At 40.1% G+C, this 17,644-nt stretch overlaps 1 protein-coding gene across 1 annotated transcript in view; it reads left to right on the top strand.

Moving 5' to 3' along the window:
* Positions 1-17,644, top strand: part of LOC133622743 (arf-GAP with coiled-coil, ANK repeat and PH domain-containing protein 3-like) — a 129,738-nt gene that overhangs the window by 54,386 nt on the left and 57,708 nt on the right. Inside the window, exons 2-4 of the mRNA XM_072915884.1 lie at positions 9,721-9,778; positions 11,311-11,430; positions 15,947-16,000. Of these exons, the coding sequence (XP_072771985.1) occupies positions 9,721-9,778; positions 11,311-11,430; positions 15,947-16,000 (232 nt within the window). The remainder of the gene's footprint in view (positions 1-9,720; positions 9,779-11,310; positions 11,431-15,946; positions 16,001-17,644) is intronic.

Raw genomic sequence — 17,644 nt, 5'->3', positions numbered from 1 at the left:
ATATTGATCATATATATAGTTGAGTAATAAATATTGATCATATATAAAGTTGATTGAGTAATAAATATTGATCATATATAAAGTTGAGTAATAAATATTGGTCATATATAAAGTTGAGTAATAAATATTGGTCATACATAAAGTTGAGTAATACATATTGATCATATATAAAGTTGAGTAATAAATATTGATCATTTTTAAGTTGATTGAGTAATAAATATTGATTATATATAAAGTTGATTGAGTAATAAATATTGATCATATATAAAGTTGAGTAATAAATATTGGTCATATGTAAAGTTGAGTAATAAATATTGATCATATATAAAGTTGAGTAATAAATATTGGTCATATATAAAGTTGAGTAATAAATATTGATCATATATAAAGTTGAGTAATAAATATTGATCATATATTAAGTTGATTGAGTAATAAATATTGATCATATATAAAGTTGATTGAGTAATAAATATTGATCAAATATAAAGTTGAGTAATGTATAAAGTTGAGTAATAAATATTGATCATACATAAAGTTGAGTAATAAATATTGATCATACATAAAGTTGAGTAATAAATATTGATCATGTATAAAGTTGAGTAATAAATATTGGTCATATATAAAGTTGAGTAATAAATATTGATCATATATAAAGTTGAGTAATAAATATTGATCATATATTAAGTTGATTGAGTAATAAATATTGATCATATATAAAGTTGATTGAGTAATAAATATTGATCAAATATAAAGTTGAGTAATGTATAAAGTTGAGTAATAAATATTGATCATACATAAAGTTGAGTAATAAATATTGATCATACATAAAGTTGAGTAATAAATATTGATCATGTATAAAGTTGATTGAGTAATAAATATTGATCATATATAAAGTTGTGTTGGCCTTGCTGCACGTCTTCTTGCTCTTCTTTACTTAGCTGTGCTGCTTCATTCATCCTCTTTCATGCTGACAATATTGGAGACATGATTGATCATCTTATTAATAGGTATGTAAATATTGGAGACATGATTGATCATCTTATTAATAGGTATGTAAATATTGGAGACATGTTTGATCATCTTATCAATAGGTATGTATTGATATTATAATGATGTCACAGTATTTGCTCCAACTGTACTTTTTCAAAGTTCGATTCAACAAAAAAAGACACAATAAATAAATAAATAGCCACACAATATTCTTTCTTGGCAGGCAAAATATGTTATATCAAAATCATATTCTTCTATTTTATCTTTATTTGAGTGTTTAATTATGTTTGTCATCTTCCGTTTCACTTTTTAAAGGTTTTAGTGTGTTTTTCTTATGATACGTCCACTTCCTGTTGTGGTATTCCTTGGAGTATAGTCGTAGTGATGTGTTGATTCAAGTTTACATTGTAGAACGTCCTATTTTCACAGGGAAAGAGGTTAATATTTCTTGTATTCATGTTAGCATCTAAGCTCGCTAGCGTGAGCTTGCATCCCCATTAACTGATCAGTGTCACCAATCTGTGAGTTTAATCAATGTTGTCAATCATTTTTTATAATGTATTCATTTTTTTAGCCCAAAGTGAAAAAGTTCAAAACCGAAGAAACCAAAAACTGTACATTTATTGGCTTTGTGTGTCCATGTGTGCCATCATACCTTCATGCACCTGGGAGGTCATCATACCTCCATGCACCTGGTGAGGTCATCATACCTCCATGCACCTGGTGAGGTCATCATACCTTCATGCACCCGGTGAGCTCATCATACCTCCATGCACCTGGTGAGGTCATCATACCTCCATGCACCTGGTGAGCTCATCATACCTCCATGCACCTGGTGAGCTCATCATACCTGCATGCACCTGGTGAAGTCATCATACTTCCATGCACCTGGTGAGCTCATCATACCTCCATGCACCTGGTGAGCTCATCATACCTCCATGCACCTGGTGAGCTCATCATACCTTCATCTGCTGACATGATTTCCTTAAACTGTGGTCAGTACATTCACCAAATAGAAGCACGTTCTGTCTTCTTCCCCATCATTGCTGTCACAGTCACATGGACTGGAGTCCTGGCATCTTGGCCATGTGAGGGCTTCTCACTCTGCCGCCGGGCTCAGGCTGGCTGGTCTGCTATCAGAGGCCTTGCTGGTCCTGCTGCTGCTAGACCTTGGACTGATGTGAGGTCATGTGACACACCACGTCTGCAAGAGATGTGTGTGGACTGTGAGACCCGTGTTGGTCCAGTGATGCGAGGAGATGCGACGGGATGTCCGCACACACACACACACACACACACACACACACACACACACACACACACACACACGTAGGACGGGAATAGAGCCAACGGTTGTTGGGCCTGATGAGTGTGCACGTGATGTTCCCTTCCCCCATCACTGATGTTGGAATCTCTACTGTTCGTTGCCAGCGGCAACAAGGATGTGCCCATCCCCCGCCCTCATGACTGGGCTGCATCATGGTTGTAGAAGCTCCAGGGTATGTTCACACACACACGTGTTGATATTCGAAAGCATTTGCTGCGCTTTGCTTGGCATTTTCTAAACGCCACCTGCACAATCCACCTACCTCCAGTTCAAGGACTGGACTCTGAGCGTGAAGAAAGGTGTGTTTATGCATAGGGCCGCTAGAAAGTTGAGGGTTGGAAGCTTGCCCCCAGTGCCACCCACACTGATATAAATGTAGATGATGGGCCTCTCAATGTAAAGCACTGAAGTAACAGAAGAGTGGAAAGACAAGTTGACTTTATAAGTTTGTGTTTCATTGTGTCCATGAAACCATATCCAATTGTATTTACAATCCACAAAGTATGAGAAAATACCGCCTAAACATCACAAAATGCCATTGTGAATATTCCACTTCTGCACTCTGACCATATTATTAGAGCAGTCACACTGGAAAAAGAAATGTGCTGTTTATCATTCACAACCCTTATGTAAGACAAGAACACATATGTTTTTATGCATTGGAGATGGTAAATAAATATCTTTTTTTTTTTTTTTTTTTTGGTCCTATCCATCTTCTCAGGCAAATCATATAGTTGATGTAGATGCCCATATCGGCTGTTCAGATTTACTTTACAAAAGAGAAGTGTAGGATACTTCTCTTGTTGCCTTATTTGTATTTGACTTTATTAAATGTATTTATATTATCATTTGGTGCAGCCGGGCCGGAGCAGGAGGGGATAGGAAGAGAAAAAAAAGAAGACAGAGGGGGAAATTGTGGGGACAAGAGGGGGATTAGACAGAGAGACAAAAACAACAACAGCAAACACAACAATAACAACAACAATAGAGCAACATCAGCAAATACGACATGTACAAATATGATGGTAAAAGTGATAGCAAAGAAGCAGTTAGCGAAATAAATAATAATACAGAAATGACAATGAGCATTATTACACTACAAATGGATCAATACAAATACCAATAGAAATAGCGCTGTTGATAATGAACAATACCACTAATTTACCTTTATTATCAACAATACAGTTGTTCAAATGCAACAATACATATAGGTAATGATAACTAGAGATACAAAATAATGCAGAAAATGGAGGGGAAGAAAGAGAAGCAACCTATATTAACAATTAAGTCAACAGATGGAGGTCCTCTCATTATATTCTCTAAAAACATCCAGCAACAATACTCCATTTACATGTCCTGACTTGAAAATGAACCAAATATGAGTGATATTGTTAGTATAAATGCTAACGCAGACGGATTATTTTAGCACCATATTGATAGCAGTGATAGCTTATGCTGCTATTGTTGACACACTCGGCTGCTTCTGCTTCATCTCAAACTTGCTAAAAGTCAATTCTAGATTATAATTCATGAATCTCTCACTTGGAAGTAGACAAATAAATTTAAGTTAAAGTACCAATGATTGTCACACACACACTAGGTGTGGCGAAATTATTCTCTGCATTTGACCCATCACCCTTGTTCACCCCCTGGGAGGTGAGGGGAGCAGTGAGCAGCAGCAGTGGCCGCGCCCGGTAATCATTTTTGGTGATTTAACCCCCAATTCCAACCCTTGATGCTGAGTGTCAAGCAGGGAGGTAATGGCTCCCATTTTTATAGTCTTTGGTATGACTCGGCCGGGGTTTGAACTCACAACCTACTCATCTCAGGGCGGACACTCTAACCACTAGGCCACTTAGTAGGTCCATCAGGCCATGGACCCACAGGCTGGTCCACTTTCACATGTCCGAGATGGCGAAATAGACCCCAAAAGATGTTTCCTGCAGGAACTTTTAAACCTTTGGTGAAGATTGTGATCAATTCTTCATCTAAAAGGAATTATGTGAACTTCCCCATTTGGAAAAACAGTTTTTTGAGTTTTTAGTGTGTATGTTTTTTTGTTGTTGCCATCACTTTCCAACCATTTTCAGCATTTTTGCTCATCCTTTTGTAATTATGGGCTCTTGTTGCTCATTCGGTTTGAAGCCAAAATATTCCCACAACGGGAGATTTTTTTTTTCTTTATAATTATTATGGTATAATGTATAATTGTATGCTTTGCAGTGTTTAGTGGTGACTAACGAGGCCCTCGGTGCGTGCGTCCTGTGTGTAAGCCAGTGGTGCCACCTCCGCCCATAGAGACAAAGATTGTGGAAGACTGACGAGGGTTCTCTCTGTCATGTCATATTTTTCTGTTCGGGTGCTGAGTGACCGTGATGCACAATTAGAGTGAACCCTCTTGCACCTCGTTTGAAAGTGAGAGACGAAGAAAACAAACGCACTCACGAACTTGGCAATTTATCAATGCTGTCAAAGTTATGGAGTTAAATTTCATTCATCGTTCGATTATTGATTTGACTATTGGCCCAGGCCTATGTGTGCTACAGTAATGTTATGGTACCTATATACAAAGAGCGAATAAATTGTTAATAAAACAAGAAATATGGCAATTTGGGGGATTTTATTCAAACTGGTAGGAACTAGTGCAGGGCTCTTTGAATAAAATAAACAAAATAACAAATATGCTACTTTAAAATAATAATTTGGTCCAATAATATTTAAGTAATTATTACTTTATAACATAAATTCATTTTCATACTTGAATAAGAATAACAGACCAAATACATGTTACACAGACCACGTAACTTCCTGGCAGTAAACCTTTGTTCTTAGGTTTCTCTGTTTACATTTTCACACTATTTTGTTACACTTTATTAAGCATTTATTACATGTTCCTTATCTTTGCATTTTCATTTTAAATGTGTTCAGTGTTTATTGTGATTTTAGAATTGTGTTTAAATGGAGTGTTTCCCATGCTTGTGTTGACATTCCCTCTCCTTTCGGCCTTGATAGCTGACGGCTTATAATCAGAGGAAGGTTACATTTGAAATACAAATGTTAACATTAAATCTATTTTTCTCCTGGTCCATATTTTCCATAGTTCATAAAAAATATCTGTTGTCGATATCGACCCATTTTAAAAAACTATTATCGCCCAACAACCACACGTCCGAAAACTGGAAGTAACGCAATCTGTTATCTTTCTCTCTTTTTTTATTTCCAATCCCTGACATCCAATGTCAAGGAAATGCATCCCATTGGGTTGAGTTTTTCCTTGCCCTGATGTGAGATCTGAGCCCAGGATGTCGTTGTGGCTTGTGCAGCCCTTTGAGACACTCGTGATTTAGGGCTATATAAGTAAACATTGATTGATTGATTAATCAAGAGCAGACTTGAGGACAGTCTGAGACATAAAGCTGCTGTTGGCAGGACTAACAAGGTTCCTAGTCAACTTCTGGATCATTCCACAGGTGTGAAGTGCACTGACCATGTTCAGGATATTGGTCAAAAGCACCTTGAAGTGTTGTTGACAGGGCGAGTGGTGATACCATGAGCTGCTCCCCACACTGTATCGGGGATGACTTGGCAGATGTGTCTAATTCCCTGCCTGAATGAAGATACCCAGACCCGTGTCAGTCAGTTTTCTGGTAATGCAATAAAACATTCAGGACCAGAAAGGAATTCTGGGAATGCGTTTCTTGGGAGCAGGTTGAGTCTCCGTGAGTCGTTCTGCACCGAAGCAAAAACAGACGTTGACTTCAGCTGGTGGGCCGACTTTTTCTTGACATCTTCACGATCAGTTCCGCTGTGAGGGTGTTGCCTGGTGCTCAGAAGTTCCAGATTGATGTCATGGTGAGATCATCACCGTTCTGCAGGTTCTGCTGCTGTGAGGGACTTGTTTCAGCAGATCATGTTGGGTGTGACGCTGAACTTTGTGTGGCTTTCAGCCAGCTGCTGTTGTCAGTGTCAGCGCACCGCTATCTTAGCCACACCCTTTTAGAAGAAATACATATTTTTACATGCTGCGTGGGTTCCCTCCGGGTACTGCGACTTCCTCTCACCTCCAAAGACATGCACCTGGGGATAAGCCCCTCCCACCTCCAAAGACATGCACCTGGGGATAGGTTGATTGGCAACATTAAATGGTCCTTAGTGTGTGAATGTTGTCTACCTGTGTTGGCCCTGTGATGAGGTGGCGACTTGTCCAGGGTGTACGCTGCCTTCCGCCGGTGTGCAGCTGAGATCGGCTCCAGCACCCCCCGCGATCCCGAAAGGGACAAAAGGTAGAAAATGGGTGGATGGATGGATTTCCTGCACCGAACTAAAAGCCGCAGATATATGCCAGTCCGAGAGATTTTGTAATTATTATTTATATAACTTGTTTCCAAACGGTAACATGGCAGTAAAACGGCTGATCAAACAAAACAGAAGTCATGGCCATGGACCCATTAGCTGCGCAAGCTAGCTCTCCAATCAGCTTAACAGACTCAATAACTCCATTGTGACGTTTTGGCCCATTTACGAAAGTGAAACAATATAAAAAGAATGTCATTGTAAGTTAATAATACTACCACAGACACTTGTAAACACGTTAGTATATTAGCTAATGCTAACGACATTACGATAGCACATACAAATATGCATGAAAACACTCCTACAGACGACACACATGGGACTGTTTAGTACGTACCGGTAAGTAAGAATTGTTTTAGTTACCGTATTTTCCGCACTATTAGCCGCACCTAAAAACCACAAATTTACTCAAAAGCTGACAGTGCGGCTTATAACCCGGTGCGCTTTATATATGGATTAATATTAAGATTCATTTTCATAAAGTTTCGGTCTCGCAACTACGGTAAACAGCCGCCATCTTTTTTCCCCGTAGAAGAGGAAGTGCTTCTTCTTCTACGCAAGCAACCGCCAAGGTAAGCACCCGCCCCCATAGAACAGGAAGCGCTTCTTCTTCTACTGTAAGCAACCACCCGCCCGCGTAGAAGAAGAAGAAGCGCGCGGATATTACGTTTCATTTCCTTTGTGTGTTTACATCTGTAAAGACCACAAAATGGCTCCTACTAAGCGACAGGTTTCCGGTTCATGAAAAGACGCAATCTCTCCATCCGCACACGGACTACTATTTCACAGCAACTGCCTAAAGACTTTCAAGAAAAGCTGGCTACTTTCCGTGCATATTGTAAAAACAAGATAGCTGAAAAAAAGATCCGGCCAGAGAACATTATCAACATGGACGAGGTTCCACTGACTTTTGATATTCCTGTGAACCGCACTGTGGATACAACGGGAGCACGTACGGTGAATATTCGCACCACAGGGAATGAGAAGTCATCCTTCACTGTGGTTCTAGCTTGCCATGCTAATGGCCAGAAACTTCCACCCATGGTGATATTCAAAAGGAAGACCTTGCCAAAAGAGACCTTTCCAGCCGGCGTCATCATAAAAGCTAACTCGAAGGGATGGATGGATGAAGAAAAGATGAGCGAGTGGTTAAGGTAAGTTTACGCGAAGAGGCCGGGTGGCTTTTTTCACGCAGCTCCGTCCATGTTGATATACGACTCCATGCGCGCCCACATCACGCTGGTTTTTAATATATTATTAAAGTTTGACTGACCTATCTGACTGTTTTTTTGACATTCCTTTAGCGCAGTTAGATGCGGCTTACAACACGGGGCAGCTTATAGGTGGACAAAGTTTTGAAATATGCCGTTCATTGAAGGCGCGGCTTATAACCCAGGGCGCCTTATGGTGCGGAAAATACGGTATATTGTAAAACTTACAAAGGTTGCTGGGAATGATGAATGAAGAATCCATACAAGCAGAGACGCTATGGGCAAATAGTAGACGAAACAGTATATACCTTACGGTTCAAGGCACAAAACAGGAAGTACATTTTCAACCCACAACGTGTCCAAAAGATGGCGCCATAGCCCAAACAATCTTTTTAGCGTTTTTATGAAAACAATTTGTTGAATCCAGAACATGATGGCAGTTAGCGAAGGAAAGTAGGGTAATGTCAAGTATTATTAGCTATGAAATGTGGCTTCCTAATGAAACCTTCTCTGTTTCTGTTGCCCTGGTCTTGAGTTAATGGATATTACAAGAAGCTTATCTGCATGATGTCATCTATTGATTTTGCTGACCACTAATCTTAATCAGTGGGATTAATGCTCCACTCTGTCATGTGTGTCGTCTGCTTGGAGCTCAAATGCAGCAAATACCAGACTTTCCTTCAGTCACCAGGAAACAGCGCTATAGAAATGAAATCCAATATTATTATTATTACCAAACCACCCTGGAATGGACTCCAACAAGGGTGGTGAGCATCAGGACCTCTTGTTCTGGATCATTTTGTACAACGTCTTTCCAACGTCTACCCATTGCCGTTTATGAACGTCAAAGACTCCTATTTTCTTTTAGGGATATAGAGGCTAATAATTATAATAATCTCCAAAAACGGTAATTGACAACCACACTTTGATTACAATGATGGACCAACTAGCGTTCGGTTGCTAGCTAGCATAAATGCTCACATGAAAACAAGAGGCATTAACGTCTTTCCACTTTAAGAGACATCATATCCCAAGCAAAAGTTGTGACAGTGTGGAGATGGAGGTGTCTTCAACAGGAAGTTACTGAAAAGAAACTTGGTTAAAAGATGTGAGGTGCTTCTTAAACACATTCCACAGGTGATACTGAGAACTGTGAAATGACTTGTTTGACGTCCCGAGTTTATTTGTGTGTTGTAAACCAGGACACATTTGGATTTTACAAGTTTAACTGGCTGGCGCACAGGGGGCGTGGCTTTAAGGGATTACACGCATGTTTTGGAGTAACATGAATGGGAAACCAACTAGTTAATTATTTTTGTACATAATTACACAATTCACTTAATAAATTAAATAAATAACATAACTTTGGTTTTACACTTTAGTTGAATGTTTACTTTGTACTGATTGGGAATGTCAGCTGGAACAAAATACGCATTCTCAATAAGGAGCAGCAAAGTTGTTCTTAGTGAAAGTCTTGGTTAACAACACGAGTGGAGCACTAGACTCCTTACTTCTTCTTTCTATTTATTTTTTTTGGTCTCACTTGTTCACGATTCATAACTCTCTCATCTCACACCTGATTGGTCAGCTGCTCCGTGCTGTCAATCATTGTCAGGTTGGCCATTTAATGAGGGACAAGCTTCAGTCCGAGCGGCCGTTTTCCGCCTGGCGCTGGTGTTTGACTTGTCTCCATTTAATAGGGCCTTGTTGTTTTTGGATCCGATACAATATTTGTGCTTTTTGACAAAGTGACATGTCCTCCTTGTGCCCACCCCAAATGACGTCCATGGACGTAAAAAGACCATTACATTGATTAAGTCGGTTTCTTCTCCTTTTCAGGGCTGGCATCGATGATGTGGAGACAGACGTGGTGGAGATCGAGGCAAAGCTGGACAAGGTTTGGAACGTTTTCATTCAAAATACATGTAAAGCAACTTTGGGTACTTAGAAAAGCGCTATATAAATCCCAGTTATTATTATTATTATTATTATTAAATTGTTTATTTCATAACAGTTCATACTGATATAGCAATATCAGTGCTCTTTCTTTTTATGTGGTTTGTTCTCTTGGTTTGACCTGCCCACAACATGATGCATGTTAGTCAATGAGTCAGAATAGTTTCCATATCTTGTTTCTACCTAACTTTTTGTGGAGAGAGTTTCAAAACAGTCAGGTGTTTAAAAAAGCATAGATATCAATAATGGTTGGAGCGGTTAAAAGGAAACTTGAAATCATACCCCAGAGCTTTATTGTCACACACCATTACTGGAATATAGCTTTCAATGTGAGGTGAAGTACACAGGGAATTGTCCCCTGGGAGTCTCTGAGCTGAGGTAATGCCTCTCTGTATAAACTAATAGACTTTCTGAGTCACAGCAATCCAATCACAGATTGTTTTTATAGTAGAGCTGGACGATTATGGCAAGAATAGTCATCACGATTATTTAGATTGATACTGTAATCACAAATAATTACACGTGTATTCATTGATTGGTAGCTTTAAATATAGTTAATCTGAGTATAAATTAGTAACGAATAAACCACAACAAGTCAAATAATAATAGCAGTAACAATACATGTAAACAAACTACGGTCCCGTGCCAAGTGCATATATATATATGTGTGTGTGTGTGTGTGTGTGTGTGTGTGTGTGTGTGTATACAGTTGTGGTCAAAAGTTTACATACACTTGTAAAGAACATAATGTCATGGCTGTCTTGAGTTTCCAATCATTTCTACAAGTCTTATTTTTTTGTGATAGAGTGATTGGAGCACATACTTGTTGGTCACAAAAAAATTCATGAAGTTTGCTTCTTTTATGAATTTATTATGGGTCTACTGAAAATGTGAGAAAATGTGCTGGGTCAAAAGTATACATATCGCAACATACATGATCAATGTTGGTGATGTAGAAAAGTTACAATCAAATCAAATGATCTTCATGGCCTCTTAACTTCATGTGAGTGATTATGATTGTTGACTTCTCCGAGCACATTTAAATATGGCTCATGTGATGCAATGATTGGAAACGCAAGACAGCCATGACCTTATGTCCTTCACAAATGTATGTACACTTTTGACCACGACTGTATACGTCTAATAGATCAGTGGATGTCTACTAGAGAGGCGCTGAAAGCAATGCACATTTATTTATTTATAACCCTCTTGCACCCTGTTTGGGAGTGCGAGAGGAAGACACAAGAAGGTGACAATGTATCCATGACCACATTTTTGGGGCTCCACCAAGCGATGACGCTCACCTCAGTCTGCACGTCTTGGTCTGAAACATCTACTCAAGATTTCTTTGTTTTCTGCCACTCATTTTCTCTTTGCCTTGACTGAGCCTCTTTCACTAGTTTGTGTTTGTGTTTGTGTTTGTGTTTGTGTTTGTGTTTGTGTTTGTGTTTGTGTTTGTGTTTGCTCCCTCAGCTGGTGAAGCTGTGCAGCGGCATGATCGAGGCAGGCCGAGCCTACGTGGGCGCCAACAAGCTCTTTGTCAACGGCATCAAGGATCTGTCCCAGCAGTGCAAGAAAGAGGAGATGATATCGGTGAGTGAGCACACCTCATGGATCACATGTTGCAAATAAAGCAGTCATACAAGGAAGAAGAGATGATATCGGTGAGTGAGCACACCTCATGGACCACATGTTGCAAATAAAACAGTCATACAAGGAAGAGGAGATGATATCGGTGAGTGAGCACACCTCATGGACCACATGTTGCAAATAAAGCAGTTATACAAGGAAGAGGAAATGATATCGGTGAGTGAGCACACCTCATGGACCACATGTTGCAAATAAAGCAGTCATACAAGGAAGAGGAGATGATATCGGAGAGTGAGCACACCTCATGGACCACATGTTGCAAATAAAGCAGTCATACAAGGAAGAGGAGATGATATCAGTGAGTGAGCACACCTCACATGTTGCAAATAAAGCAGTCATACAAGGAAAAGGAGATGATATCGGTGAGTGAGCACACCTCATGGACCACATGTTGCAAATAAAGCAGTCATACAAGGAAGAGGAGATGATATCGGAGAGTGAGCACACCTCATGGACCACATGTTGCAAATAAAGCAGTCATACAAGGAAGAGGAGATGATATCGGTGAGTGAGCACACCTCACATGTTGCAAATAAAGCAGTCATACAAGGAAAAGGAGATGATATCGGTGAGTGAGCACACCTCATGGACCACATGTTGCAAATAAAGCAGTCATACAAGGAAGAGGAGATGATATCGGTGAGTGAGCACACCTCATGGACCACATGTTGCAAATAAAGCAGTCATACAAGGAAGAGGAGATGGTATCGGTGAGTGAGCACACCTCATGGACCACATGTTGCAAATAAAGCAGTCATACAAGGAAAAGGAGATGATATCGGTGAGTGAGCACACCTCATGGACCACATGTTGCAAATAAAGCAGTCATACATGGAAGAGGAGATGATATCAATGAGTGAGCACACCTCATGGACCACATGTTGCAAATAAAGCAGTCATACAAGGAAGAGGAGATGATATCAATGAGTGAGCACACCTCACATGTTGCAAATAAAGCTGTCATACAAGGAAGAGGAGATGATATCGGTGAGTGAGCACACCTCATGGACCACATGTTGCAAATAAAGCTGTCATACAAGGAAAAGGAGATATCGGTGAGTGAGCACACCTCATGGACCACATGTTGCAAATAAAGCGACATATAAGGAACAGGAGATGATATCGGTGAGTGAGCACACCTCACATGTTGCAAATAAAGCAGTCATACAAGGAAGAGGAGATGATATCGGTGAGTGAGCACACCTCATGGACCACATGTTGCAAATAAAGCAGTCATACAAGGAAGAGGAGATGATATCGGTGAGGGAGCACACCTCATGGATCACATGTTGCAAATAAAACAGTCATACAAGGAAGAGGAGATGATATCGGTGAGTGAGCACACCTCATGGACCACATGTTGCAAATAAAGCAGTCATACAAGGAAGAGGAAATGATATCGGTGAGTGAGCACACCTCATGGACCACATGTTGCAAATAAAGCAGTCATACAAGGAAGAGGAGATGATATCGGAGAGTGAGCACACCTCATGGACCACATGTTGCAAATAAAGCAGTCATACAAGGAAGAGGAGATGATATCGGTGAGTGAGCACACCTCATGGACCACATGTTGCAAATAAAGCAGTCATACAAGGAAGAGGAGATGATATCGGTAAGTGAGCACACCTCATAGACCACATGTTGCAAATAAAGCAGTCATACATGGAAGAGGAGATGATATCAATGAGTGAGCACACCTCATGGACCACATGTTGCAAATAAAGCAGTCATACAAGGAAGAGGAGATGATATCGGTGAGTGAGCACAACTCATGGACCACATGTTGCAAATAAAGCAGTCATACAAGGAAGAGGAGATGATATCAATGAGTGAGCACACCTCACATGTTGCAAATAAAGCTGTCATACAAGGAAGAGGAGATGATATCGGTGAGTGAGCACACCTCATGGACCACATGTTGCAAATAAAGCTGTCATACAAGGAAGAGGAGATATCGGTGAGTGAGCACACCTCATGGACCACATGTTGCAAATAAAGCGACATATAAGGAACAGGAGATGATATCGGTGAGTGAGCACACCTCACATGTTGCAAATAAAGCAGTCATACAAGGAAGAGGAGATGATATCGGTGAGTGAGCACACCTCATGGACCACATGTTGCAAATAAAGCAGTCATACAAGGAAGAGGAAATGATATCGGTGAGTGAGCACACCTCATGGACCACATGTTGCAAATAAAGCAGTCATACAAGGAAGAGGAAATGATATCGGTGAGTGAGCACACCTCATGGACCACATGTTGCAAATAAAGCAGTCATACAAGGAAGAGGAGATGATATCGGTGAGTGAGCACACCTCACATGTTGCAAATAAAGCAGTCATACAAGGAAAAGGAGATGATATCGGTGAGTGAGCACACCTCATGGACCACATGTTGCAAATAAAGCAGTCATACAAGGAAGAGGAGATGATATCGGTAAGTGAGCACACCTCATAGACCACATGTTGCAAATAAAGCAGTCATACATGGAAGAGGAGATGATATCAATGAGTGAGCACACCTCATGGACCACATGTTGCAAATAAAGCAGTCATACAAGGAAGAGGAGATGATATCAATGAGTGAGCACACCTCACATGTTGCAAATAAAGCTGTCATACAAGGAAGAGGAGATGATATCGGTGAGTGAGCACACCTCATGGACCACATGTTGCAAATAAAGCAGTCATACAAGGAAGAGGAGATGATATCGGTGAGGGAGCACACCTCATGCACCACATGTTGCAAATAAAGCAGTCATACATGGAAGAGGAGATGATATCAATGAGTGAGCACACCTCATGGACCACATGTTGCAAATAAAGCAGTCATACAAGGAAGAGGAGATGATATCGGTGAGTGAGCACAACTCATGGACCACATGTTGCAAATAAAGCAGTCATACAAGGAAGAGGAAATGATATCGGTGAGTGAGCACACCTCATGGACCACATGTTGCAAATAAAGCAGTCATACAAGGAAGAGGAGATGATATCGGAGAGTGAGCACACCTCATGGACCACATGTTGCAAATAAAGCAGTCATACAAGGAAGAGGAGATGATATCGGTGAGTGAGCACACCTCACATGTTGCAAATAAAGCAGTCATACAAGGAAGAGGAGATGATATCGGTGAGGGAGCACACCTCATGCACCACATGTTGCAAATAAAGCAGTCATACATGGAAGAGGAGATGATATCAATGAGTGAGCACACCTCATGGACCACATGTTGCAAATAAAGCAGTCATACAAGGAAGAGGAGATGATATCGGTGAGTGAGCACAACTCATGGACCACATGTTGCAAATAAAGCAGTCATACAAGGAAGAGGAAATGATATCGGTGAGTGAGCACACCTCATGGACCACATGTTGCAAATAAAGCAGTCATACAAGGAAGAGGAGATGATATCGGAGAGTGAGCACACCTCATGGACCACATGTTGCAAATAAAGCAGTCATACAAGGAAGAGGAGATGATATCGGTGAGTGAGCACACCTCACATGTTGCAAATAAAGCAGTCATACAAGGAAAAGGAGATGATATCGGTGAGTGAGCACACCTCATGGACCACATGTTGCAAATAAAGCAGTCATACAAGGAAGAGGAGATGATATCGGTAAGTGAGCACACCTCATAGACCACATGTTGCAAATAAAGCAGTCATACATGGAAGAGGAGATGATATCAATGAGTGAGCACACCTCATGGACCACATGTTGCAAATAAAGCAGTCATACAAGGAAGAGGAGATGATATCAATGAGTGAGCACACCTCACATGTTGCAAATAAAGCTGTCATACAAGGAAGAGGAGATGATATCGGTGAGTGAGCACACCTCATGGACCACATGTTGCAAATAAAGCTGTCATACAAGGAAGAGGAGATATCGGTGAGTGAGCACACCTCATGGACCACATGTTGCAAATAAAGCAGTCATACAAGGAAGAGGAGATGATATCAATGAGTGAGCACACCTCACATGTTGCAAATAAAGCTGTCATACAAGGAAGAGGAGATGATATCGGTGAGTGAGCACACCTCATGGACCACATGTTGCAAATAAAGCTGTCATACAAGGAAGAGGAGATATCGGTGAGTGAGCACACCTCATGGACCACATGTTGCAAATAAAGCGACATATAAGGAACAGGAGATGATATCGGTGAGTGAGCACACCTCACATGTTGCAAATAAAGCAGTCATACAAGGAAGAGGAGATGATATCGGTGAGTGAGCACACCTCATGGACCACATGTTGCAAATAAAGCAGTCATACAAGGAAGAGGAGATGGTATCGGTGAGTGAGCACACCTCACATGTTGCAAACAAGCAGCATATATAAGCTCTTACAGGCCGGAGATGTTTGTGCTTACAGAAAGTTGGACTTGAACTTGTTAGGCAATAAATCAGATCTATGTTTCAAATAAAGTATGTTTGTCTTCGCAGGAATGCCTGGAAAAGTGTGGCGAGAGCCTCCAGGAGATCGTCAATTACCATATGGTGAGAAACATAGCCTACTTGACGCTACTGCACCCACCAAATGTGAGAAGAAATTAATCATTTTACATACAATATATTAGCCGCATGGGACTTTAAGCTGCAGATATAAAGCGGTAGAAAAGATTTTGTAATTATTTACATACCCTAATTGCCTGTAACATGGCAGTAAAACGGCTAATTAAACAAAACAAAAGTCATCATCATGGATCCACTAGCTGCGCAAGCTAGCTCTCCAATCAGCTAAACAGACTCAATAACTCCACGGTGACGTTTTGGTGAATTTTCAAAACAATACAAAAAGAATGACATTATAAATTAATAATACTAACACAGACACTTGTAAACGTGTTAGCATATAAGCTAATGCTAACAACGCTAGTGTCATCACATTATGATAGCACGTACAAATATGCATGAAAACACTCCTACAGACATCACACATGGAGGGTTTAGTGAGTGTGAATTGTTTTAGTTGTATTGTAAAACTTACAAAGGTTGCTTGGAGCGATGAATGAAGAATCCTTTCCAGCAAAAAACGCTGTAGACAAATACTTTTGGTTCAAGGAACGAAACAGGAAATGCATTTTCAAATTGAAAATTACTTTTTAAAAAGTAATTAATTATAATTACTCGTGATTTTACCAAAAAAGTAATTGAAATACTAACAGAATTATGTTTTAATAAATGTCATTAATTACTACGAAAAGTTACCTAAAATGAAAAAAACAACTTCAAATATATGGCATATGCAGTTGCAGTTTCATATAAGAGCACAGTGTGTGTGTTTTTGAAAGGCGGGGCCTGTTGCCTAGCGATGTCATCTAGGGTTTCAACTAAGCCGTGTTTGTTAGCTTTAGCATTTTGTCAGCTCTTTTGAATCTTTTCACCGGATTGTGTTACCTCTGGTTAATAAAGAGTTTGAATGTACTTCAATGGCGGTAATATCTTTTTGTCAACAAACGTTGTATTGTTTGGATGGCAAATTCGTCACTTCAGTCATTGATTGGTTGTTCATTATTCCCATTGTGTAGTTGTGTGTGTCTGTTGTTGTCTACTGTGTCACAGTGTGGTGTTGCCTCTTCCTCTTTGATTAAAAGTTAATTTTAATGTTGCTTTCACCAGTAAAAAGATCTTTCCTTCATTGAACTTGCTGCACTTATGGCGCTGTCTTGTTGTCGACATAAAACCACATCAAAAGTAGCGTGCCACGTTGCATCAAGCTATCGCTAACGGCAATGTCACGGACCTAAAAATAATTAGATCACCTGTTACTAGTAAAAGTAACGGTAATACTAACGCTGTTCTTTTATAACGCCGTTATTACGAACACCGACTTGCAGTGAGCGAACTTGTCCAAAAGATGGCGCCATAACACAAACAATAACACACCTTTTCAATGTCTCTGTGGGTGTTTTATGAAAACTATTTGTTGAATACAAAACATTCTGGCCGTTAGCGAAGAAAAAAATCCATGGATTAGCTGCACCGTTTTATAAGCCTCAGGGTTTAATGCGTGGGGAAAAAAATGTGCGGCTTCTAGTCGGGAAAATACAGTCCTATTCTACTTGATGAAGGATTGCACATTTGTACAGTTCTACAACAGCAGCATGAAAAAGTATATACTCAGTGTCCTGAAAAGCCAAG

This window comes from Nerophis lumbriciformis, linkage group LG23, assembly GCF_033978685.3.
Source record: "Nerophis lumbriciformis linkage group LG23, RoL_Nlum_v2.1, whole genome shotgun sequence".
In the NCBI taxonomy this organism is placed as follows: domain Eukaryota; kingdom Metazoa; phylum Chordata; class Actinopteri; order Syngnathiformes; family Syngnathidae; genus Nerophis; species Nerophis lumbriciformis.
Note: the sequence above shows the minus strand (reverse complement) of the source record. Positions and strands in the feature narration are given on the sequence as shown.